Source organism: Ascaphus truei, unplaced genomic scaffold, assembly GCF_040206685.1.
Source record: "Ascaphus truei isolate aAscTru1 unplaced genomic scaffold, aAscTru1.hap1 HAP1_SCAFFOLD_1202, whole genome shotgun sequence".
In the NCBI taxonomy this organism is placed as follows: domain Eukaryota; kingdom Metazoa; phylum Chordata; class Amphibia; order Anura; family Ascaphidae; genus Ascaphus; species Ascaphus truei.
Window position 1 is genome coordinate 58502 of NW_027454073.1, and position 27909 is coordinate 86410.

The following is a 27909-nucleotide window of genomic DNA, read 5'->3' on the forward strand; positions in this document are numbered from 1 at the left end:
GGGGCGAGCAGTGCTGCAGAGGGAGAACGGGGCGAGCAGTGCTGCAGAGGGAGACGGGGCGAGCAGTGCTGCAGAGGGAGACGGGGCGAGCAGTGCTGCAGAGGGAGACGGGGCGAGCAGTGCTGCAGAGGGAGACGGGGCGAGCAGTGCTGCAGAGGGAGACGGGGCGAGCAGTGCTGCAGAGGGAGACGGGGCGAGCAGTGCTGCAGAGGGAGACGGGGCGAGCAGTGCTGCAGAGGGAGACGGGGCGAGCAGTGCTGCAGAGGGAGACGGGGCGAGCAGTGCTGCAGAGGGAGACGGGGCGAGCAGTGCTGCAGAGGGAGACGGGGCGAGCAGTGCTGCAGAGGGAGACGGGGCGAGCAGTGCTGCAGAGGGAGACGGGGCGAGCAGTGCTGCAGAGGGAGAACGGGGCGAGCAGTGCTGCAGAGGGAGACGGGCGAGCAGTGCTGCAGAGGGAGACGGGGCGAGCAGTGCTGCAGAGGGAGACGGGGCGAGCAGTGCTGCAGAGGGAGACGGGGCGAGCAGTGCTGCAGAGGGAGACGGGGCGAGCAGTGCTGCAGAGGGAGACGGGGCGAGCAGTCCTGCAGAGGGAGACGGGGCGAGCAGTCCTGCAGAGGGAGACGGGGCGAGCAGAGGCTCCTACCTTTGCCCAGTGACGAGCTGGCCGCAGTCCCCGGCTGGACGATGGCCTGAGGGGCAGCGATGGCCTTGGCACTGGCGGGGGGGACGGTGAAGCGGATGCTGCCGGCGGGCCCCCCGGACAGCTGCTGGGGGATGGTGGGCAGGATGTACTGCACCTGGGTGATGCCGCCCCGCTTCCCTGGCACTGCCGGCAGCAGCTGCTGGGGCTGCAGGATGCCCAGGGGCAGTGTCCCATTGGGGCCGCCCGCCGTATTCTGGGTAATAAACTGCAGGGCGGTGACAGGAGGGTGCCCCAGCCCACCCCCAGAGCCGGGCACCGGCTGCCCGTAGCCGTGTGCCCCTAACACCAGGTTGGTCACCAGGCCCCCAGCCGGCTTGCCTTGCAGGTGGGGGGAGGGGGCTTGCGGTGCCAGCTGCTGCATGGGCTTCCGGTCGGAGGTATACATCACCCCGATGCCCACAGGGGAGCCGGGTATCCTGCCCTCACACAGCGGTTTGCTGGCGATGGGCACGGGCGTGCTGCTGACCGGTCTCACCACATTAGTGACCACTGTGGCGGCCGGTCTCAGTCCGTGAGGGAGGATCCCCAATCCCTGCGGCCCCGACACCAGCACAGTCCCCACTGGGGGGGCCGGGGGGCGGGTGTCTGGGGTCCCGCGGTGGCCGGCCGCTGGGTAGTACCCGCTGGTGGACAGGGGGGCACACTGCAGGCTGGGCAGGACCAGGGTGGCGGGGGCCCCCGAGGAGATGACAGACTGAGCGGTGTAAGGACACATGGGGGGTCCGCCGTCCCCCAAAACCTTCTGCCCCCCACACTCTGTGCTGCGCTTCCTCTTGTAGGCGTCGCTGGGGTCTCCCATGGTGTAGGGCGTGTCGGGGAGGCGCTTGGCGAGGTGCTGGGGGGGAGTGGTGGCGGGGAGGGGCAGGTACCCGCTGGAGTAGAAGACCTGCTGATGGTCGCCGGCCGAGCTGGGGAGTCGGTCTGACTTCAGCTCCTCGGCAGAGAGGCAATACGTCCCGGACACAGAGGAGGAGCGGAGAACCGGGGAGAAGACCCCCGCGGCCAGGACCTGGGGGGACAACACAGCGATCAGCGGGGGAGGGGGAAGGAGAGAGAGGAGGAGAGAGAGGAGGAGGAGGGCAGAGAGGCAATACGTCCCGGACACAGAGGAGGAGCGGAGAACCGGGGAGAAGACCCCCGCGGCCAGGACCTGGGGGGACAACACAGCGATCAGCGGGGGAGGGGGAAGGAGAGAGAGGAGGAGAGAGAGGAGGAGGAGGGCAGAGAGGCAATACGTCCCGGACACAGAGGAGGAGCGGAGAACCGGGGAGAAGACCCCCGCGGCCAGGACCTGGGGGCACAACACAGCGATCAGCGGGGGAGGGGGAAGGAGAGAGAGGAGGAGGAGAGAGGGGAGAGAGGGGAGAGAGAGGAGGAGGAGAGAGAGCGAGAGAGGGGAGAGAGAGGAGGAGGAGAGAGCGAGAGAGGGGAGAGAGAGGCAATACGTCCCGGACACAGAGGAGGAGCGGAGAACCGGGGCAAAGACCCCCGCGGCCAGGACCTGGGGGCACAACACAGCGATCAGCGGGGGAGGGGGAATCCTGGGCCCCCCGGGCTGTAACCTCACGTGGTACCGCGCCACGGAATATGCACTGTACACAAGTCACTATACTATCTATTAGGAGAGCCGCCCCTGCTAACGGCCAAAGGAAACTGTGTAACTAACATACCCGGAGAAAGGAGGAGGAGGGGAGAGAGGGGAGAGGGGAGAGAGAGGGGAGAGAGAGGGGAGAGACAGGAGGAGAGAGAGCGAGAGAGCGAGAGAGGGGAGAGCGAGGGGAGAGAGAGGAGGAGGAGAGAGAGCGAGAGAAGGGAGAGAGGGGAGAGAAAGGAGGAGGAGAGAGCGAGAGGGGAGAGAGAGGAGAGAGAGCGAGAGAGGGGAGAGAGGGGAGAGAAAGGAGGAGGAGAGAGAGCGAGAGAGGGGAGAGAAAGGAGGAGGAGAGAGAGCGAGAGAAGGGAGAGAGGGGAGGAGGGGAGAGAGTGAGAGAGGGAAGAGCGAGGGGAGAGAGGAGAGAGAGGGGAGAGAAAGGAGGAGGAGAGAGAGCGAGAGAGGGGAGAGAGGGGAGAGAGGGTAGAGAGAGGAGGAGGAGAGAGAGTGAGAGAGGGGAGAGAGGGGAGAGAGGAGAGAGTGGGGAGAGAGGGGAGAGAAAGGAGGAGGAGGAGGAGGAGGAGAGAGGGAGAGAGAGGAGAGAGAGCGAGAGAGGGGAGAGAGCGAGAGAAGGGAGAGAGGGGAGGAGGAGAGAGCGAGAGAGGGAAGAGCGAGGGGAGAGAAGGGAGAGAGGGGAGAGAAAGGAGGAGGAGGAGAGAGGGAGAGAGGGGAGAGAGCGAGAGAGAGGGGAGAGAGGGGAGAGAGGAGAGAGAGCGAGAGAGTAGAGAGCGAGGGGAGAGAGAGGAGGAGGAGGAGAGAGAGCGAGAGAGGGGAGAGCGAGGGGAGAGAGGAGAGAGAGGAGGAGAGAGGGGAGAGAGGGGAGGAGGAGGAGAGAGAGCGAGAGAGGGGAGAGCGAGGGGAGAGAGGGGAGGAGGAGAGAGAGCGAGAGAGGGGAGAGCGAGGGGAGGAGGAGAGAGAGCGAGAGAGGGGAGAGCGAGGGGAGAGAGGAGAGAGAGCGAGAGAGGGGGGGGAGAGAGGAGAGAAAGGAGGAGAGAGCGAGAGAGGGGAGAGAGCGAGAGAGGGGGAGAAAGGAGAGAAAGGAGGAGAGAGGAGTAGGAGGAAATGTTCTTTCGTCCTGCCAATAAAGCTTTTTTAATTTGATTTGAGAAAGGAGATAGATATAAATACACACGCACACACACACGCGCACACGCACGCACGCACGCACGCACACACGCACGTACACACGCACACACACGCGCACACACGCACGCGCACATACACACACACACGCACATACACACGCGCACATACACACACACACACGCGCACGCACACGCACGCACGCACATACACACACGCGCGCACATACACACACACGCACGCACACACGCGCGCACATACACACACACGCGCGCGCACGCACACACGCGCGCACATACACACACACGCGCGCACGCACACATACACACACACGCGCGCACATACACACGCGCACACATACACACACACGCGCGCACATACACACGCGCGCACATACACACACACGCGCGCACATACACGCGCGCGCACAGACACACACGCGCGCGCACAGACACACACGCGCACATACACACACGCGCGCACATACACACGCACACACACACGCGCGCACATACACGCGCGCGCACAGACACACACGCGCGCGCACATACACACACGCGCACACACACGCGCGCGCACACACGCACACGCTTACCTTGCCCCCCCCCTCGTCCCCCGATGCGGCGTCACTGTCACTGTCCGTCACACGCTCCTTACACTTCAGGTCTATGTCTGTGCTGCCGATTCCATCATCTGCAGGAGAGAGGGGAAGGGGGGGAGAGAGGGGAAGGAAAAGTGGGAGAGAGAGGGGGAGAGAGAGGGGAAGGAAAAGGGGGAGAGAGAGGGGAAGGAAAAGGTGGGAGAGAGGGGAAGGAAAAGGGGAGAGGGAGGGGCGAGAGGGAGAGGGAAAAGGGGAGAGAGAGATAGAGGAGGAGGGAGAAAGGGGGGAAGAGGGAGAAAGGGGGGAGAAGAGGGTGAAAGGGGGAGGGAGAGGTAATGGGATGGAAAAGTGGTGAGGAAGGAAAAGGGGGGAAGGAGAAGCGGGGGATGGTAGGAGACGGGGGAGGGAGGAGAAGGGGGGAGAAGGTGGGGAAGGAGAAGAGGGGGGAAGATTGGAGAAGGGGTAGGGGAGGGAGGAGGAGGGAGGGGAAGTGGGTGGAGGGAGAAGAGGGGGGGAGGTAGGAGGAGGGAGGAGAAGGGGGTGGAGGAGGGAGGAGAAGGGGTGGAGGAGGGAGAAGAAGGGGGTGGAGGAGGGAGAAGGGGGGAAGGTAGGAGAAGGGGGGTAGAAAGATAAGATGGAAGGAGAAGGAAGGGGGGAAACAGGAGAGGGGGGAAGAAGGGGAAGGAGAAGAGGGGGAAGGAGAAGAGGGGGAAGGAGAAGAGGGGGAAGGAGAAGAGGGGGAAGGAGAAGAGGGGGAAGGAGAAGAGGGGGAAGGAGAAGAGGGGGAAGGAGAAGAGGGGGTGAAGAAGGGGGGGAGGTAAGAGGAAAAGGAAACAGAGAGGGAGTGAAGGGGTAAAGAGTCATTACAATGGAGACCCAAACCCCCCCCCCCACACGATGTGCCACGTGTGGCTGGGGCTGCTCGGTGACGCTCACCGATGACATCGTCGTCGCCCTCCTCCTCGCAGATCACCATCCTCTCCTCGTCGCTGGTCATGTCCTCGCTCACGGTGCGCTGCAGGCGGTATGTGCCGGGCAGCGGGTGGCAGGCGCCAGAGATCAGGGGCGCCTCGCTGCGCGGGGGGACCGCGCCGACCGCCTGGCTGGGGTACGGGGAGCGGCTGGAACACATCTACACGCGGTCACAGGAGAACATGTCACCGTCACTACACGCGGTCACAGGAGAACATGTCACCGTCACTACACGCGGTCACAGGAGAACATGTCACCGTCACTACACGCGGTCACAGGAGAACATGTCACCGTCACTACACGCGGTCACAGGAGAACATGTCACAGTCACTACACGCGGTCACAGGAGAACATGTCACAGTCACTACACGCGGTCACAGGAGAACATGTCACCGTCACCACACGCGGTCACAGGAGAACATGTCACCGTCACTACACGCGGTCACAGGAGAACATGTCACCGTCACTACACGCGGTCACAGGAGAACATGTCACCGTCACTACACGCGGTCACAGGAGTACATGTCACCGTCACTACACGCGGTCACAGGAGAACATGTCACAGTCACTACACGCGGTCACAGGAGAACATGTCACCGTCACCACACGCGGTCACAGGAGAACATGTCACCGTCACTACACGCGGTCACAGGAGAACATGTCACCGTCACTACACGCGGTCACAGGAGAACATGTCACCGTCACTACACGCGGTCACAGGAGAACATGTCACCGTCACTACACGCGGTCACAGGAGAACATGTCACCGTCACTACACGCGGTCACAGGAGAACATGTCACTACACGCGGTCACAGGAGAACATGTCACCGTCACTACACGCGGTCACAGGAGAACATGTCACAGTCACTACACGCGGTCACAGGAGAACATGTCACAGTCACTACACGCGGTCACAGGAGAACATGTCACAGTCACCACACGCGGTCACAGGAGAACATGTCACCGTCACTACACGCGGTCACAGGAGAACATGTCACCGTCACTACACGCGGTCACAGGAGAACATGTCACAGTCACTACACGCGGTCACAGGAGAACATGTCACAGTCACTACACGCGGCCACAGGAGAACATGTCACAGTCACTACACGCGGTCACAGGAGAACATGTCACAGTCACTACACGCGGTCACAGGAGAACATGTCACAGTCACTACACGCGGTCACAGGAGAACATGTCACAGTCACTACACGCGGTCACAGGAGAACATGTCACAGTCACTACACGCGGTCACAGGAGAACATGTCACAGTCACTACACGCGGTCACAGGAGAACATGTCACAGTCACCACACGCGGTCACAGGAGAACATGTCACCGTCACTACACGCGGTCACAGGAGAACATGTCACCGTCACTACACGCGGTCACAGGAGAACATGTCACAGTCACTACACGCGGTCACAGGAGAACATGTCACAGTCACTACACGCGGCCACAGGAGAACATGTCACAGTCACTACACGCGGTCACAGGAGAACATGTCACAGTCACTACACGCGGTCACAGGAGAACATGTCACAGTCACTACACGCGGTCACAGGAGAACATGTCACAGTCACTACACGCGGTCACAGGAGAACATGTCACAGTCACTACACGCGGTCACAGGAGAACATGTCACAGTCACTACACGCGGTCACAGGAGAACATGTCACAGTCACTACACGCGGTCACAGGAGAACGTCACAGTCACTACACGCGGTCACAGGAGAACATGTCACCGTCACTACACGCGGTCACAGGAGAACATGTCACCGTCACTACACGCGGTCACAGGAGAACATGTCACCGTCACTACACGCGGTCACAGGAGAACATGTCACCGTCACTACACGCGGTCACAGGAGAACGTCACAGTCACTACACGCGGTCACAGGAGAACATGTCACCGTCACTACACGCGGTCACAGGAGAACATGTCACAGTCACTACACGCGGTCACAGGAGAACATGTCAGTCACTACACGCGGTCACAGGAGAACATGTCACCGTCACTACACGCGGTCACAGGAGAACATGTCACAGTCACTACACGCGGTCACAGGAGAACATGTCACAGTCACTACACGCGGTCACAGGAGAACATGTCACAGTCACTACACGCGGTCACAGGAGAACATGTCACCGTCACTACACGCGGTCACAGGAGAACATGTCACTACACGCGGTCACAGGAGAACATGTCACCGTCACTACACGCGGTCACAGGAGAACATGTCACAGTCACTACACGCGGTCACAGGAGAACATGTCACCGTCACTACACGCGGTCACAGGAGAACATGTCACTACACGCGGTCACATTAGAACATGTCACCGTCACTACACGCGGTCACAGGAGAACATGTCACCGTCACTACACGCGGTCACAGGAGAGCATGTCACAGTCACTACAAGCGGTCACAGGAGAACATGTCACAGTCACTACACGCGGTCACAGGAGAACATGTCACAGTCACTACACGCGGTCACAGGAGAACATGTCACAGTCACCACACGCGGTCACAGGAGAACATGTCACCGTCACTACACGCGGTCACAGGAGAACATGTCACTGTCACTACACGCGGTCACAGGAGAACATGTCACCGTCACTACACGCGGTCACAGGAGAACATGTCACAGTCACTACACGCGGTCACAGGAGAACATGTCACAGTCACTACACGCGGTCACAGGAGAACATGTCACAGTCACTACACGCGGTCACAGGAGAACATGTCACAGTCACTACACGCGGTCACAGGAGAACATGTCACAGTCACTACACGCGGTCACAGGAGAACATGTCACAGTCACTACACGCGGCCACAGGAGAACATGTCACAGTCACTACACGCGGTCACAGGAGAACATGTCACAGTCACTACACGCGGTCACAGGAGAACATGTCACAGTCACTACACGCGGCCACAGGAGAACATGTCACAGTCACTACACGCGGTCACAGGAGAACATGTCACAGTCACTACACGCGATCACAGGAGTACATGTCACAGTCACTACACGCGGTCACAGGAGAACATGTCACAGTCACTACACGCGGTCACAGGAGAACATGTCACAGTCACTACACGCGGTCACAGGAGAACATGTCACAGTCACTACACGCGGTCACAGGAGAACATGTCACAGTCACTACATGCGGTCACTACACGCGGTCACAGGAGAACATGTCACAGTCACTACACGCGGTCACAGGATAACATGTCACAGTCACTACACGCGGTCACAGGAGAACATGTCACGGTCACTACACGCGGTCACAGGAGAACATGTCACAGTCACTACACGCGGTCACAGGAGAACATGTCACAGTCACTACACGCGGTCACAGGAGAACATGTCACAGTCACTACACGCGGTCACAGGAGAACATGTCACAGTCACTACACTCGGTCACAGGAGAACATGTCACAGTCACTACACGCGGTCACAGGAGAACATGTCACAGTCACTACACGCGGTCACAGGAGAACATGTCACAGTCACTACACGCGGTCACAGGAGAACATGTCACAGTCACTACACGCGGTCACAGGAGAACGTCACAGTCACTACACGCGGTCACAGGAGAACATGTCACAGTCACTACACGCGGTCACAGGAGAACATGTCACAGTCACTACACGCGGTCACAGGAGAACATGTCACCGTCACTACACGCGGTCACAGGAGAACATGTCACCGTCACTACACGCGGTCACAGGAGAACATGTCACAGTCACTACACGCGGTCACAGGAGAACGTCACAGTCACTACACGCGGTCACAGGAGAACATGTCACAGTCACTACACGCTGTCACAGGAGAACATGTCACAGTCACTACACGCGGTCACAGGAAACATGTCACAGTCACTACACGCGGTCACAGGAAACATGTCACAGTCACTACACACGGTCACAGGAGAACATGTCACAGTCACCACACGCGGTCACAGGAGAACATGTCACAGTCACTACACGCGGCCATAGGAAACATGTCACAGTCACTACACACGGTAACAGGAGAACATGTCACAGTCACTAAACGCGGTCACAGGAGAACATGTCACAGTCACTACACGCGGCCACAGGAGAACATGTCACAGTCACTACACGCGGTCATAGGAAACATGTCACAGTCACTACACGCGGTCACAGGAGAACGTCACAGTCACTACACGCGGTCACAGGAGAACATGTCACAGTCACCACACGCGGTCACAGGAGAACATGTCACAGTCACTACACGCGGTCACAGGAGAACATGTCACAGTCACTACACGCGGTCACAGGCAACATGTCACAGTCACTACACGCGGTCACAGGAGAACATGTCACAGTCACTACACGCGGTCACAGGAGAACATGTCACAGTCACTGCACGCGGTCACAGGAGAACATGTCACAGTCACTACACGTGGTCACAGGAGAGCATGTCACAGTCACTACACGCGGTCACAGGAGAACATGCCTCGGATGAGGGATCACGGTACGTAGTGTATGTGTGATACCACGGCACAATAACAGCTTACATACACACGCGTGTGCACACGCAAGTTAGACATAGCTACATACATAGAGGCGCCACAATCATTTGGAGTATTGTTGCTAAGCAACGGTACCATATTATGTTCTAAAACACGGGCAGGGTGTCCCTATCCCCGGAACTATCAGAGAGCGTATATCCGCTACGTACTAATCCCCGAGGGGCGGGATTACAGGACTGTGCCACCTTTATTATACTCCGGGTACTCTCCCTATCCCCGGAACTATCAGGGAGCGTATATCCGCTACGTACTAATCCCCGAGGGGCGGGATTACAGGACTGTGCCACCTTTATTATACTCCGGGTACTCTCCCTATCCCCGGAACTATCAGAGAGCGTATATCCGCTACGTACTAATCCCCGAGGGGCGGGATTACAGGACTGTGCCACCTTTATTATACTCCGGGTACTCTCCCTATCCCCGGAACTATCAGAGAGCGTATATCCGCTACGTACTAATCCCCGAGGGGCGGGATTACAGGGCTGTGCCACCTTTATTATACTCCGGGTACTCTCCCTATCCCCGGAACTATCAGAGAGCGTATATCCGCTACGTACTAATCCCCGAGGGGCGGGATTACAGGACTGTGCCACCTTTATTATACTCCGGGTACTCTCCCTATCCCCGGCACTATCAGAGAGCGTATACCCGCTACGTACTAATCCCCGAGGGGCGGGATTACAGGACTGTGCCACCTTTATTATACTCCGGGTACTCTCCCTATCCCCGGAACTATCAGAGAGCGTATATCCGCTACGTACTAATCCCAGAGGGGCGGGATTACAGGACTGTGCCACCTTTATTATACTCCGGGTACTCTCCCTATCCCCGGAACTATCAGAGAGCGTATACCCGCTACGTACTAATCCCCGAGGGGCGGGATTACAGGGCTGTGCCACCTTTATTATACTCCGGGTACTCTCCCTATCCCCGGAACTATCAGAGAGCGTATATCCGCTACGTACTAATCCCCGAGGGGCGGGATTACAGGACTGTGCCACCTTTATTATACTCCGGGTACTCTCCCTATCCCCGGAACTATCAGAGAGCGTATATCCGCTACGTACTAATCCCCGAGGGGCGGGATTACAGGACTGTGCCACCTTTATTATACTCCGGGTACTCCCCCTATCCCCGGAACTATCAGAGAGCGTATATCCGCTACGTACTAATCCCCGAGGGGCGGGATTACAGGACTGTGCCACCTTTATTATACTCCGGGTACTCTCCCTATCCCCGGAACTATCAGAGAGCGTATATCCGCTACGTACTAATCCCCGAGGGGCGGGATTACAGGACTGTGCCACCTTTATTATACTCCGGGTACTCTCCCTATCCCCGGAACTATCAGAGAGCGTATATCCGCTACGTACTAATCCCCGAGGGGTGGGATTACAGGGCTGTGCCACCTTTATTATACTCCGGGTACTCTCCCTATCCCCGGAACTATCAGAGAGCGTATATCCGCTACGTACTAATCCCCGAGGGGCGGGATTACAGGGCTGTGCCACCTTTATTATACTCCGGGTACTCTCCCTATCCCCGGAACTATCAGAGAGCGTATATCCGCTACGTACTAATCCCCGAGAGGCGGGATTACAGGACTGTGCCACCTTTATTATACTCCGGGTACTCTCCCTATCCCCGGAACTATCAGAGAGCGTATATCCGCTACGTAATAATCCCCGAGGGGCGGGATTACAGGACTGTGCCACCTTTATTATACTCCGGGTACTCTCCTTATCCCCGGCACTATCAGAGAGCGTATATCCGCTACGTAATAATCCCCGAGGGGCGGGATTACAGGGCTGCGCCACCTTTATTATACTCCGGGTACTCTCCCTAACCCCGGAACTATCAGAGAGCGTATACCCGCTACGTCCACCTTTATTATACTCCGGGTACTCTCCCTATCCCCGGAACTATCAGAGAGCGTATATCCGCTACGTACTAATCCCCGAGGGGCGGGATTACAGGACTGTGCCACCTTTATTATACTCCGGGTACTCTCCCTATCCCCGGAACTATCAGAGAGCGTATACCCGCTACGTACTAATCCCCGAGGGGCGGGATTACAGGACTGTGCCACCTTTATTATACTCCGGGTACTCTCCCTATCCCCGGAACTATCAGAGAGCGTATATCCGCTACGTACTAATCCCCGAGGGGCGGGATTACAGGACTGTGCCACCTTTATTATACTCCGAGTACTCTCCCTATCCCCGGAACTATCAGAGAGCGTATACCCGCTACGTACTAATCCCCGAGGGGCGGGATTACAGGGCTGCGCCACCTTTATTATACTCCGGGTACTCTCCCTATCCCCGGAACTATCAGAGAGCGTATATCCGCTACGTACTAATCCCCGAGGGGCGGGATTACAGGACTGTGCCACCTTTATTATACTCCGGGTACTCTCCCTATCCCCGGAACTATCAGAGAGCGTATATCCGCTACGTACTAATCCCCGAGGGGCGGGATTACAGGACTGTGCCACCTTTATTATACTCCGGGTACTCTCCCTATCCCCGGAACTATCAGAGAGCGTATATCCGCTACGTACTAATCCCCGAGGGGCGGGATTACAGGACTGTGCCACCTTTATTATACTCCGGGTACTCTCCCTATCCCCGGAACTATCAGAGAGCGTATATCCGCTACGTACTAATCCCCGAGGGGCGGGATTACAGGACTGTGCCACCTTTATTATACTCCGGGTACTCTCCCTATCCCCGGAACTATCAGAGAGCGTATATCCGCTACGTACTAATCCCCGAGGGGCGGGATTACAGGACTGTGCCACCTTTATTATACTCCGAGTACTCTCCCTATCCCCGGAACTATCAGAGAGCGTATATCCGCTACGTACTAATCCCCGAGGGGCGGGATTACGGGGCTGTGCCACCTTTATTATACTCCGGGTACTCTCCCTATCCCCGGAACTATCAGAGAGCGTATATCCGCTACGTACTAATCCCCGAGGGGCGGGATTACAGGACTGTGCCACCTTTATTATACTCCGGGTACTCTCCCTATCCCCGGAACTATCAGAGAGCGTATATCCGCTACGTACTGTACTAATCCCCGAGGGGCGGGATTACAGGACTGTGCCACCTTTATTATACTCCGGGTACTCTCCCTATCCCCGGAACTATCAGAGAGCGTATATCCGCTACGTACTAATCCCCGAGGGGCGGGATTACAGGACTGTGCCACCTTTATTATACTCCGGGTACTCTCCCTATCCCCGGAACTATCAGAGAGCGTATATCCGCTACGTACTAAACCCCGAGGGGCGGGATTACAGGACTGTGCCACCTTTATTATACTCCGGGTACTCTCCCTATCCCCGGAACTATCAGAGAGCGTATATCCGCTACGTACTAATCCCCGAGGGGCGGGATTACAGGACTGTGCCACCTTTATTATACTCCGGGTACTCTCCCTATCCCCGGAACTATCAGAGAGCGTATATCCGCTACGTACTAATCCCCGAGGGGCGGGATTACAGGACTGCGCCACCTTTATTATACTCCGAGTACTCTCCCTATCCCCGGCACTATCAGAGAGCGTATATCCGCTACGTACTAATCCCCGAGGGGCGGGATTACAGGACTGTGCCACCTTTATTATACTCCGGGTACTCTCCCTATCCCCGGAACTATCAGAGAGCGTATATCCGCTACGTACTAATCCCCGAGGGGCGGGATTACAGGACTGTGCCACCTTTATTATACTCCGGGTACTCTCCCTATCCCCGGAACTATCAGAGAGCGTATACCCGCTACGTACTAATCCCCGAGGGGCGGGATTACAGGACTGTGCCACCTTTATTATACTCCGGGTACTCTCCCTATCCCCGGAACTATCAGAGAGCGTATATCCGCTACGTACTAATCCCCGAGGGGCGGGATTACAGGACTGTGCCACCTTTATTATACTCCGGGTACTCTCCTTATCCCCGGAACTATCAGAGAGCGTATACCCGCTACGTACTAATCCCCGAGGGGCGGGATTACAGGACTGTGCCACCTTTATTATACTCCGGGTACTCTCCCTATCCCCGGAACTATCAGGGAGCGTATATCCGCTACGTACTAATCCCCGAGGGGCGGGATTACAGAACTGTGCCACCTTTATTATACTCCGGGTACTCTCCCTATCCCCGGAACTATCAGAGAGCGTATATCCGCTACGTACTAATCCCCGAGGGGCGGGATTACAGGGCTGTGCCACCTTTATTATACTCCGGGTACTCTCCCTATCCCCGGAACTATCAGAGAGCGTATACCCGCTACGTACTAATCCCCGAGGGGCGGGATTACAGGACTGCGCCACCTTTATTATACTCCGGGTACTCTCACTAATCCCGGAACTATCAGAGAGCGTATATCCGCTACGTACTAATCCCCGAGGGGCGGGATTACAGGACTGTGCCACCTTTATTATACTCCGGGTACTCTCCCTATCCCCGGAATTATCAGAGAGCGTATATCCGCTACGTACTAATCCCCGAGGGGCGGGATTACAGGACTGTGCCACCTTTATTATACTCCGGGTACTCTCCCTATCCCCGGAACTATCAGAGAGCGTATATCCGCTACGTACTAATCCCCGAGGGGCGGGATTACAGGACTGTGCCACCTTTATTATACTCCGGGTACTCTCCCTATCCCCGGAACTATCAGAGAGCGTATATCCGCTACGTACTAATCCCCGAGGGGCGGGATTACAGGACTGTGCCACCTTTATTATACTCCGGGTACTCTCCCTATCCCCGGAACTATCAGAGAGCGTATATCCGCTACGTACTAATCCCCGAGGGGCGGGATTACAGGACTGTGCCACCTTTATTATACTCCGGGTACACTCCCTATCCCCGGAACTATCAGAGAGCGTATATCCGCTACGTACTAATCCCCGAGGGGCGGGATTACAGGGCTGTGCCACCTTTATTATACTCCGGGTACTCTCCCTATCCCCGGAACTATCAGGGAGCGTATATCCGCTACGTACTAATCCCCGAGGGGCGGGATTACAGGACTGTGCCACCTTTATTATACTCCGGGTACTCTCCCTATCCCCGGAACTATCAGAGAGCGTATATCCGCTACGTACTAATCCCCGAGGGGCGGGATTACAGGACTGTGCCACCTTTATTATACTCCGGGTACTCTCCCTATCCCCGGAACTATCAGAGAGCGTATATCCGCTACGTACTAATCCCCGAGGGGCGGGATTACAGGACTGTGCCACCTTTATTATACTCCGGGTACTCTCCCTATCCCCGGAACTATCAGAGAGCGTATATCCGCTACGTACTAATCCCCGAGGGGCGGGATTACAGGACTGTGCCACCTTTATTATACTCCGGGTACTCTCCCTATCCCCGGAACTATCAGAGAGCGCATACCCGCTACGTACTAATCCCCGAGGGGCGGGATTACAGGACTGTGCCACCTTTATTATACTCCGGGTACTCTCCCTATCCCCGGAACTATCAGAGAGCGTATATCCGCTACGTACTAATCCCCGAGGGGCGGGATTACAGGGCTGTGCCACCTTTATTATACTCCGGGTACTCTCCCTATCCCCGGAACTATCAGAGCGTATATCCGCTACGTACTAATCCCCGAGGGGCGGGATTACAGGACTGTGCCACCTTTATTATACTCCGGGTACTCTCCCTATCCCCGGAACTATCAGAGAGCGTATATCCGCTACGTCCTAATCCCCGAGGGGCGGGATTACAGGACTGTGCCACCTTTATTATACTCCGGGTACTCTCCCTATCCCCGGAACTATCAGAGAGCGTATATCCGCTACGTACTAATCCCCGAGGGGCGGGATTACAGGACTGCGCCACCTTTATTATACTCCGGGTACTCTCCCTATCCCGGAACTATCAGAGAGCGTATATCCGCTACGTACTAATCCCCGAGGGGCGGGATTACAGGACTGCGCCACCTTTATTATACTCCGGGTACTCTCCCTATCCCCGGAACTATCAGAGAGCGTATACCCGCTACGTACTAATCCCCGAGGGGCGGGATTACAGGACTGTGCCACCTTTATTATACTCCGGGTACTCTCCCTATCCCCGGAACTATCAGAGAGCGTATATCCGCTACGTACTAATCCCCGAGGGGCGGGATTACAGGACTGTGCCACCTTTATTATACTCCGGGTACTCTCCCTATCCCCGGAACTATCAGAGAGCGTATATCCGCTACGTACTAATCCCAGAGGGGCGGGATTACAGGACTGTGCCACCTTTATTATACTCCGGGTACTCTCCCTATCCCCGGAACTATCAGAGAGCGTATACCCGCTACGTACTAATCCCCGAGGGGCGGGATTACAGGACTGTGCCACCTTTATTATACTCCGGGTACTCTCCCTATCCCCGGAACTATCAGAGAGCGTATACCCGCTACGTACTAATCCCCGAGGGGCGGGATTACAGGACTGTGCCACCTTTATTATACTCCGGGTACTCTCCCTATCCCCGGAACTATCAGAGAGCGTATATCCGCTACGTACTAATCCCGAGGGGCGGGATTACAGGACTGTGCCACCTTTATTATACTCCGGGTACTCTCCTTATCCCCGGAACTATCAGAGAGCGTATACCCGCTACATACTAATCCCCGAGGGGCGGGATTACAGGACTGTGCCACCTTTATTATACTCCGGGTACTCTCCCTATCCCCGGAACTATCAGAGAGCGTATACCCGCTACGTACTAATCCCCGAGGGGCGGGATTACAGGACTGTGCCACCTTTATTATACTCCGGGTACTCTCCCTATCCCCGGAACTATCAGAGAGCGTATATCCGCTACGTACTAATCCCCGAGGGGCGGGATTACAGGACTGTGCCACCTTTATTATACTCCGGGTACTCTCCCTATCCCCGGAACTATCAGAGAGCGTATATCCGCTACGTACTAATCCCCGAGGGGCGGGATTACAGGGCTGTGCCACCTTTATTATACTCCGGGTACTCTCCCTAACCCCCGGAACTATCAGAGAGCGTATATCCGCTACGTACTAATCCCCGAGGGGCGGGATTACAGGACTGTGCCACCTTTATTATACTCCGAGTACTCTCCCTATCCCCGGAACTATCAGAGAGCGTATACCCGCTACGTACTAATCCCCGAGGGGCGGGATTACAGGGCTGCGCCACCTTTATTATACTCCGGGTACTCTCCCTATCCCCGGAACTATCAGAGAGCGTATATACGCTACGTACTAATCCCAGAGGGGCGGGATTACAGGACTGTGCCACCTTTATTATACTCCGAGTACTCTCCCTATCCCCGGAACTATCAGAGAGCGTATATCCGCTACGTACTAATCCCCGAGGGGCGGGATTACAGGACTGTGCCACCTTTATTATACTCCGGGTACTCTCCCTATCCCCGGAACTATCAGAGAGCGTATATCCGCTACGTACTAATCCCCGAGGGGCGGGATTACAGGACTGCGCCACCTTTATTATACTCCGGGTACTCTCCCTATCCCCGGAACTATCAGAGAGCGTATACCCGCTACGTACTAATCCCCGAGGGGCGGGATTACAGGACTGTGCCACCTTTATTATACTCCGGGTACTCTCCCTATCCCCGGAACTATCAGAGAGCGTATATCCGCTACGTACTAATCCCCGAGGGGCGGGATTACAGGACTGTGCCACCTTTATTATACTCCGGGTACTCTCCCTATCCCCGGAACTATCAGAGAGCGTATACCCGCTACGTACTAATCCCCGAGGGGCGGGATTACAGGGCTGTGCCACCTTTATTATACTCCGGGTACTCTCCCTATCCCCGGAACTATCAGAGAGCGTATACCCGCTACGTACTAATCCCCGAGGGGCGGGATTACAGGACTGTGCCACCTTTATTATACTCCGGGTACTCTCCCTATCCCCGGAACTATCAGAGAGCGTTTACCCGCTACGTACTAATCCCCGAGGGGCGGGATTACAGGGCTGTGCCACCTTTATTATACTCCGGGTACTCTCCCTATCCCCGGCACTATCAGAGAGCGTATACCCGCTACGTACTAATCCCCGAGGGGCGGGATTACAGGGCTGCGCCACCTTTATTATACTCCGGGTACTCTCCCTATCCCCGGAACTATCAGAGAGCGTATATCCGCTACGTACTAATCCCCGAGGGGCGGGATTACAGGACTGTGCCACCTTTATTATACTCCGGGTACTCTCCCTATCCCCGGAACTATCAGAGAGCGTATATCCGCTACGTACTAATCCCCGAGGGGCGGGATTACAGGACTGTGCCACCTTTATTATACTCCGGGTACTCTCCCTATCCCCGGAACTATCAGAGAGCGTATATCCGCTACGTACTAATCCCCGAGGGGCGGGATTACAGGACTGTGCCACCTTTATTATACTCCGGGTACTCTCCCTATCCCCGGAACTATCAGAGAGCGCATACCCGCTACGTACTAATCCCCGAGGGGCGGGATTACAGGACTGTGCCACCTTTATTATACTCCGGGTACTCTCCCTATCCCCGGAACTATCAGAGAGCGTATACCCGCTACGTACTAATCCCCGAGGGGCGGGATTACAGGACTGTGCCACCTTTATTATACTCCGGGTACTCTCCCTATCCCCGGAACTATCAGAGAGCGTATATCCGCTACGTAATAATCCCCGAGGGGCGGGATTACAGGACTGTGCCACCTTTATTATACTCCGGGTACTCTCCCTATCCCCGGAACTATCAGGGAGCGTATATCCGCTACGTACTAATCCCAGAGGGGCGGGATTACAGGACTGTGCCACCTTTATTATACTCCGGGTACTCCCCCTATCCCCGGAACTATCAGAGAGCGTATATCCGCTACGTACTAATCCCCGAGGGGCGGGATTACAGGACTGTGCCACCTTTATTATACTCCGGGTACTCCCCCTATCCCCGGAACTATCAGAGAGCGTATATCCGCTACGTACTAATCCCCGAGGGGCGGGATTACAGGACTGCGCCACCTTTATTATACTCCGGGTACTCTCCCTATCCCCGGAACTATCAGAGAGCGTATACCCGCTACGTACTAATCCCCGAGGGGCGGGATTACAGGGCTGTGCCACCTTTATTATACTCCGGGTACTCCCCCTATCCCCGGAACTATCAGAGAGCGTATATCCGCTACGTACTAATCCCCGAGGGGCGGGATTACAGGACTGCGCCACCTTTATTATACTCCGGGTACTCTCCCTATCCCCGGAACTATCAGAGAGCGTATATCCGCTACGTACTAATCCCCGAGGGGCGGGATTACAGGACTGCGCCACCTTTATTATACTCCGGGTACTCTCCCTATCCCCGGAACTATCAGAGAGTGTATACCCGCTACGTACTAATCCCCGAGGGGCGGGATTACAGGACTGTGCCACCTTTATTATACTCCGAGTACTCTCCCTATCCCCGGAACTATCAGAGAGCGTATACCCGCTACGTACTAATCCCCGAGGGGCGGGATTACAGGGCTGCGCCACCTTTATTATACTCCGAGTACTCTCCCTATCCCCGGAACTATCAGAGAGCGTATATCCGCTACGTACTAATCCCCGAGGGGCGGGATTACAGGACTGCGCCACCTTTATTATACTCCGGGTACTCTCCCTATCCCCGGAACTATCAGAGAGCGTATACCCGCTACGTACTAATCCCCGAGGGGCGGGATTACAGGGCTGTGCCACCTTTATTATACTCCGGGTACTCTCCCTATCCCCGGAACTATCAGAGAGCGTATACCCGCTACGTACTAATCCCCGAGGGGCGGGATTACAGGGCTGTGCCACCTTTATTATACTCCGGGTACTCTCCCTATCCCCGGCACTATCAGAGAGCGTATACCCGCTACGTACTAATCCCCGAGGGGCGGGATTACAGGACTGTGCCACCTTTATTATACTCCGGGTACTCTCCCTATCCCCGGAACTATCAGAGAGCGTATATCCGCTACGTACTAATCCCCGAGGGGCGGGATTACAGGACTGTGCCACCTTTATTATACTCCGGGTACTCTCCCTATCCCCGGAACTATCAGAGAGCGTATATCCGCTACGTACTAATCCCCGAGGGGCGGGATTACAGGACTGTGCCACCTTTATTATACTCCGGGTACTCTCCTTATCCCCGGAACTATCAGAGAGCGTATATCCGCTACGTACTAATCCCCGAGGGGCGGGATTACAGGACTGTGCCACCTTTATTATACTCCGGGTACTCTCCCTATCCCCGGAACTATCAGAGAGCGTATATGCGCTACGTACTAATCCCCGAGGGGCGGGATTACAGGACTGTGCCACCTTTATTATACTCCGGGTACTCTCCCTATCCCCGGAACTATCAGAGAGCGTATATCCGCTACGTACTAATCCCCGAGGGGCGGGATTACAGGACTGCGCCACCTTTATTATACTCCGGGTACTCTCCCTATCCCCGGAACTATCAGAGAGCGTATATCCGCTACGTACTAATCCCCGAGGGGCGGGATTACAGGACTGTGCCACCTTTATTATACTCCGGGTACTCTCCCTATCCCCGGAACTATCAGAGAGCGTATACCCGCTACGTACTAATCCCCGAGGGGCGGGATTACAGGACTGTGCCACCTTTATTATACTCCGGGTACTCTCCCTATCCCCGGAACTATCAGAGAGCGTATACCCGCTACGTACTAATCCCCGAGGGGCGGGATTACAGGACTGTGCCACCTTTATTATACTCCGGGTACTCTCCCTATCCCCGGAACTATCAGAGAGCGAATACCCGCTACGTACTAATCCCCGAGGGGCGGGATTACAGGGCTGTGCCACCTTTATTATACTCCGGGTACTCTCCCTATCCCCGGAACTATCAGAGAGCGTATATCCGCTACGTACTAATCCCCGAGGGGCGGGATTACAGGACTGTGCCACCTTTATTATACTCCGGGTACTCTCCCTATCCCCGGCACTATCAGAGAGCGTATACCCGCTACGTACTAATCCCCGAGGGGCGGGATTACAGGGCTGTGCCACCTTTATTATACTCCGGGTACTCTCCTTATCCCCGGAACTATCAGAGAGCGTATATCCGCTACGTACTAATCCCCGAGGGGCGGGATTACAGGACTGCGCCACCTTTATTATACTCCGGGTACTCTCCTTATCCCCGGAACTATCAGAGAGCGTATATCCGCTACGTACTAATCCCCGAGGGGCGGGATTACAGGACTGTGCCACCTTTATTATACTCCGGGTACTCTCCTTATCCCCGGAACTATCAGAGAGCGTATATCCGCTACGTACTAATCCCCGAGGGGCGGGATTACAGGACTGTGCCACCTTTATTATACTCCGGGTACTCTCCTTATCCCCGGAACTATCAGAGAGCGTATATCCGCTACGTACTAATCCCCGAGGGGCGGGATTACAGGACTGTGCCACCTTTATTATACTCCGGGTACTCTCCCTAACCCCGGAACTATCAGAGAGCGTATATCCGCTACGTACTAATCCCCGAGGGGCGGGATTACAGGACTGTGCCACCTTTATTATACTCCGGGTACTCTCCCTATCCCCGGAACTATCAGAGAGCGTATACCCGCTACGTACTAATCCCCGAGGGGCGGGATTACAGGACTGTGCCACCTTTATTATACTCCGGGTACTCTCCCTATCCCCGGAACTATCAGAGAGCGTATATCCGCTACGTACTAATCCCCGAGGGGCGGGATTACAGGACTGTGCCACCTTTATTATACTCCGGGTACTCTCCCTATCCCCGGAACTATCAGAGAGCGTATACCCGCTACGTACTAATCCCCGAGGGGCGGGATTACAGGACTGTGCCACCTTTATTATACTCCGGGTACTCTCCCTATCCCCGGCACTATCAGAGAGCGTATATCCGCTACGTACTAATCCCCGAGGGGCGGGATTACAGGGCTGTGCCACCTTTATTATACTCCGGGTACTCTCCCTATCCCCGGAACTATCAGAGAGTGTATACCCGCTACGTACTAATCCCCGAGGGGCGGGATTACAGGACTGTGCCACCTTTATTATACTCCGGGTACTCTCCCTATCCCGGGAACTATCAGAGAGCGTATACCCGCTACGTACTAATCCCCGAGGGGCGGGATTACAGGACTGTGCCACCTTTATTATACTCCGGGTACTCTCCCTATCCCCGGAACTATCAGAGAGCGTATATCCGCTACGTACTAATCCCCGAGGGGCGGGATTACAGGGCTGTGCCACCTTTATTATACTCCGGGTACTCTCCCTATCCCCGGAACTATCAGAGAGCGTATATCCGCTACGTACTAATCCCCGAGGGGCGGGATTACAGGACTGTGCCACCTTTATTATACTCCGGGTACTCTCCCTATCCCCGGAACTATCAGAGAGCGTATACCCGCTACGTACTAATCCCCGAGGGGCGGGATTACAGGACTGTGCCACCTTTATTATACTCCGGGTACTCTCCCTATCCCCGGCACTATCAGAGAGCGTATATCCGCTACGTACTAATCCCCGAGGGGCGGGATTACAGGGCTGTGCCACCTTTATTATACTCCGGGTACTCTCCCTATCCCCGGAACTATCAGAGAGTGTATACCCGCTACGTACTAATCCCCGAGGGGCGGGATTACAGGACTGTGCCACCTTTATTATACTCCGGGTACTCTCCCTATCCCGGGAACTATCAGAGAGCGTATACCCGCTACGTACTAATCCCCGAGGGGCGGGATTACAGGACTGTGCCACCTTTATTATACTCCGGGTACTCTCCTTATCCCCGGAACTATCAGAGAGCGTATATCCGCTACGTACTAATCCCCGAGGGGCGGGATTACAGGGCTGTGCCACCTTTATTATACTCCGGGTACTCTCCCTATCCCCGGAAATATCAGAGAGCGTATATCCGCTACGTACTAATCCCTGAGGGGCGGGATTACAGGACTGTGCCACCTTTATTATACTCCGGGTATCTCCCTATCTCCGGAACTATCAGAGAGCGTATATCCGCTACGTACTAATCCCCGAGGGGCGGGATTACAGGACTGTGCCACCTTTATTATACTCCGGGTACTCTCCCTATCCCCGGAACTATCAGAGAGCGTATATCCGCTACGTACTAATCCCCGAGGGGCGGGATTACAGGACTGTGCCACCTTTATTATACTCCGGGACCTCTCCCTATCCCCGGTACTATCAGAGAGCGTATATCCGCTACGTACTAATCCCCGAGGGACGGGATTACAGGACTGTGCCACCTTTATTATACTCCGGGTACTCTCCCTATCCCCGGAACTATCAGAGAGCGTATATCCGCTACGTACTAATCCCCGAGGGGCGGGATTACAGGACTGTGCCACCTTTATTATACTCCGGGTACTCTCCCTATCCCCGGAACTATCAGAGAGCGTATATCCGCTACGTACTAATCCCCGAGGGGCGGGATTACAGGACTGCGCCACCTTTATTATACTCCGGGTACTCTCCCTATCCCCGGCACTATCAGAGAGCGTATATCCGCTACGTACTAATCCCCGAGGGGCGGGATTACAGGACTGCGCCACCTTTATTATACTCCGGGTACTCTCCCTATCCCCGGAACTATCAGAGAGCGTATATCCGCTACGTACTAATCCCCGAGGGGCGGGATTACAGGACTGTGCCACCTTTATTATACTCCGGGTACTCTCCCTATCCCCGGAACTATCAGAGAGCGTATATCCGCTACGTACTAATCCCCGAGGGGCGGGATTACAGGACTGTGCCACCTTTATTATACTCCGGGTACACTCCCTATCCCCGGAACTATCAGAGAGCGTATATCCGCTACGTACTAATCCCCGAGGGACGGGATTACAGGACTGTGCCACCTTTATTATACTCCGGGTACTCTCCCTATCCCCGGAACTATCAGAGAGCGTATATCCGCTACGTACTAATCCCCGAGGGGCGGGATTACAGGACTGTGCCACCTTTATTATACTCCGGGTACTCTCCCTATCCCCGGAACTATCAGAGAGCGTATATCCGCTACGTACTAATCCCAGAGGGGCGGGATTACAGGACTGTGCCACCTTTATTATACTCCGGGTACTCTCCCTATCCCCGGAACTATCAGAGAGCGTATATCCGCTACGTACTAATCCCCGAGGGGCGGGATTACAGGACTGTGCCACCTTTATTATACTCCGGGTACTCTCCCTATCCCCGGAACTATCAGAGAGCGCATACCCGCTACGTACTAATCCCCGAGGGGCGGGATTACAGGACTGTGCCACCTTTATTATACTCCGGGTACTCTCCCTATCCCCGGAACTATCAGAGAGCGTATATCCGCTACGTACTAATCCCCGAGGGGCGGGATTACAGGACTGCGCCACCTTTATTATACTCCGGGTACCCTCCCTATCCCCGGAACTATCAGAGAGCGTATATCCGCTACGTAATAATCCCCGAGGGGCGGGATTACAGGACTGTGCCACCTTTATTATACTCCGGGTACTCTCCCTATCCCCGGAACTATCAGAGAGCGTATATCCGCTACGTACTAATCCCCGAGGGGCGGGATTACAGGACTGTGCCACCTTTATTATACTCCGGGTACTCTCCCTATCCCCGGAACTATCAGAGAGCGTATACCCGCTACGTACTAATCCCCGAGGGGCGGGATTACAGGGCTGTGCCACCTTTATTATACTCCGGGTACTCTCCCTATCCCCGGAACTATCAGAGAGCGTATATCCGCTACGTACTAATCCCCGAGGGGCGGGATTACAGGACTGTGCCACCTTTATTATACTCCGGGTACTCTCCCTATCCCCGGTACTATCAGAGAGCGTATACCCGCTACGTACTAATCCCCGAGGGGCGGGATTACAGGACTGTGCCACCTTTATTATACTCCGGGTACTCTCCCTATCCCCAGAACTATCAGAGAGCGTATACCCGCTACGTACTAATCCCCGAGGGGCGGGATTACAGGACTGTGCCACCTTTATTATACTCCGGGTACTCTCCCTATCCCCGGAACTATCAGAGAGCGTATATCCGCTACGTACTAATCCCCGAGGGGCGGGATTACAGGACTGTGCCACCTTTATTATACTCCGGGTACTCTCCCTATCCCCGGAACTACCAGAGAGCGTATATCCGCTACGTACTAACCCCGAGGGGCGGGATTACAGGACTGTGCCACCTTTATTATACTCCGGGTACTCTCCCTATCCCCGGAACTATCAGAGAGCGTATACCCGCTATGTACTAATCCCCGAGGGGCGGGATTACAGGACTGTGCCACCTTTATTATACTCCGGGTACTCTCCTTATCCCCGGAACTATCAGAGAGCGTATATCCGCTACGTACTAATCCCCGAGGGGCGGGATTACAGGACTGCGCCACCTTTATTATACTCCGGGTACTCTCCCTATCCCGGAACTATCAGAGAGCGTATATCCGCTACGTACTAATCCCCGAGGGGCGGGATTACAGGACTGCACCACCTTTATTATACTCCGGGTACTCTCCCTATCCCCGGAACTATCAGAGAGCGTATACCCGCTACGTACTAATCCCCGAGGGGCGGGATTACAGGACTGTGCCACCTTTATTATACTCCGGGTACTCTCCCTATCCCCGGAACTATCAGAGAGCGTATATCCGCTACGTAATAATCCCCGAGGGGCGGGATTACAGGACTGTGCCACCTTTATTATACTCCGGGTACTCCCCCTATCCCCGGAACTATCAGAGAGCGTATATCCGCTACGTACTAATCCCCGAGGGGCGGGATTACAGGGCTGTGCCACCTTTATTATACTCCGGGTACTCTCCCTATCCCCGGAACTATCAGAGAGCGTATATCCGCTACGTACTAATCCCCGAGGGGCTGGATTACAGGACTGTGCCACCTTTATTATACTCCGGGTACTCTCCCTATCCCCGGAACTATCAGAGAGCGTATATCCGCTACGTACTAATCCCCGAGGGGCGGGATTACAGGACTGTGCCACCTTTATTATACTCCGGGTACTCTCCCTATCCCCGGAACTATCAGAGAGCGTATATCCGCTACGTACTAATCCCCGAGGGGCGGGATTACAGGACTGTGCCACCTTTATTATACTCCGGGTACTCTCCCTATCCCCGGAACTATCAGAGAGCGTATACCCGCTACGTACTAATCCCCGAGGGACGGGATTACAGGACTGTGCCACCTTTATTATACTCCGGGTACTCTCCTTATCCCCGGAACTATCAGAGAGCGTATACCCGCTACGTACTAATCCCCGAGGGGCGGGATTACAGGACTGTGCCACCTTTATTATACTCCGGGTACTCTCCCTATCCCCGGCACTATCAGAGAGCGTATATTCGCTACGTACTAATCCCCGAGGGGCGGGATTACAGGGCTGTGCCACCTTTATTATACTCCGGGTACTCTCCCTATCCCCGGAACTATCAGAGAGCGTATATCCGCTACGTACTAATCCCCGAGGGGCGGGATTACAGGACTGTGCCACCTTTATTATACTCCGGGTACTCTCCCTATCCCCGGAACTATCAGAGAGCGTATATCCGCTACGTACTAATCCCCGAGGGGCGGGATTACAGGACTGTGCCACCTTTATTATACTCCGGGTACTCTCCCTATCCCCGGCACTATCAGAGAGCGTATATCCGCTACGTACTAATCCCCGAGGGGCGGGATTACAGGACTGTGCCACCTTTATTATACTCCGGGTACTCTCCCTATCCCCGGAACTATCAGAGAGCGAATACCCGCTACGTACTAATCCCCGAGGGGCGGGATTACAGGGCTGTGCCACCTTTATTATACTCCGGGTACTCTCCCTATCCCCGGAACTATCAGAGAGCGTATACCCGCTACGTACTAATCCCCGAGGGGCGGGATTACAGGACTGTGCCACCTTTATTATACTCCGGGTACTCTCCCTATCCCCGGAACTATCAGAGAGCGTATATCCGCTACGTACTAATCCCCGAGGGGCGGGATTACAGGGCTGCGCCACCTTTATTATACTCCGGGTACTCTCCCTATCCCCGGCACTATCAGAGAGCGTATATCCGCTACGTACTAATCCCCGAGGGGCGGGATTACAGGACTGTGCCACCTTTATTATACTCCGAGTACTCTCCCTATCCCCGGAACTATCAGAGAGCGTATACCCGCTACGTACTAATCCCCGAGGGGCGGGATTACAGGACTGTGCCACCTTTATTATACTCCGAGTACTCTCCCTATCCCCGGAACTATCAGAGAGCGTATACCCGCTACGTACTAATCCCCGAGGGGCGGGATTACAGGGCTGCGCCACCTTTATTATACTCCGGGTACTCTCCCTATCCCCGGAACTATCAGAGAGCGTATATACGCTACGTACTAATCCCAGAGGGGCGGGATTACAGGACTGTGCCACCTTTATTATACTCCGGGTACTCTCCCTATCCCCGGAACTATCAGAGAGCGTATATCCGCTACGTACTAATCCCCGAGGGGCGGGATTACAGGGCTGTGCCACCTTTATTATACTCCGGGTACTCTCCCTATCCCCGGCACTATCAGAGAGCGTATATCCGCTACGTACTAATCCCCGAGGGGCGGGATTACAGGACTGTGCCACCTTTATTATACTCCGGGTACTCTCCCTATCCCCGGAACTATCAGAGAGCGTATACCCGCTACGTACTAATCCCAGAGGGGCGGGATTACAGGACTGTGCCACCTTTATTATACTCCGGGTACTCTCCCTATCCCCGGAACTATCAGAGAGCGTATATCCGCTACGTACTAATCCCCGAGGGGCGGGATTACAGGACTGTGCCACCTTTATTATACTCCGGGTACTCTCCCTATCCCCGGAACTATCAGAGAGCGTATATCCGCTACGTACTAATCCCCGAGGGGCGGGATTACAGGGCTGTGCCACCTTTATTATACTCCGAGTACTCTCCCTATCCCCGGAACTATCAGAGAGCGTATATCCGCTACGTACTAATCCCCGAGGGGCGGTATTACAGGACTGCGCCACCTTTATTATACTCCGGGTACTCTCCCTATCCCCGGAACTATCAGAGAGCGTATATCCGCTACGTACTAATCCCCGAGGGGCGGGATTACAGGACTGCGCCACCTTTATTATACTCCGGGTACTATCCCTATCCCCGGAACTATCAGAGAGCGTATATCCGCTACGTACTAATCCCCGAGGGGCGGGATTACAGGACTGTGCCACCTTTATTATACTCCGAGTACTCTCCCTATCCCCGGAAC

The 27909-nt window shown here is 55.5% G+C and overlaps 1 protein-coding gene across 1 annotated transcript in view; it reads right to left on the reverse strand.

The window, feature by feature from the left end:
* LOC142475385 (protein capicua homolog) overlaps window positions 1-27909 on the reverse strand; it is a 92075-nt gene that overhangs the window by 45272 nt on the left and 18894 nt on the right. Inside the window, exons 2-4 of the mRNA XM_075581300.1 lie at window positions 4972-5167; window positions 4030-4127; window positions 644-1712 (exon numbers count right to left, since the gene is read on the reverse strand). Of these exons, the coding sequence (XP_075437415.1) occupies window positions 644-1712; window positions 4030-4127; window positions 4972-5167 (1363 nt within the window). The remainder of the gene's footprint in view (window positions 1-643; window positions 1713-4029; window positions 4128-4971; window positions 5168-27909) is intronic.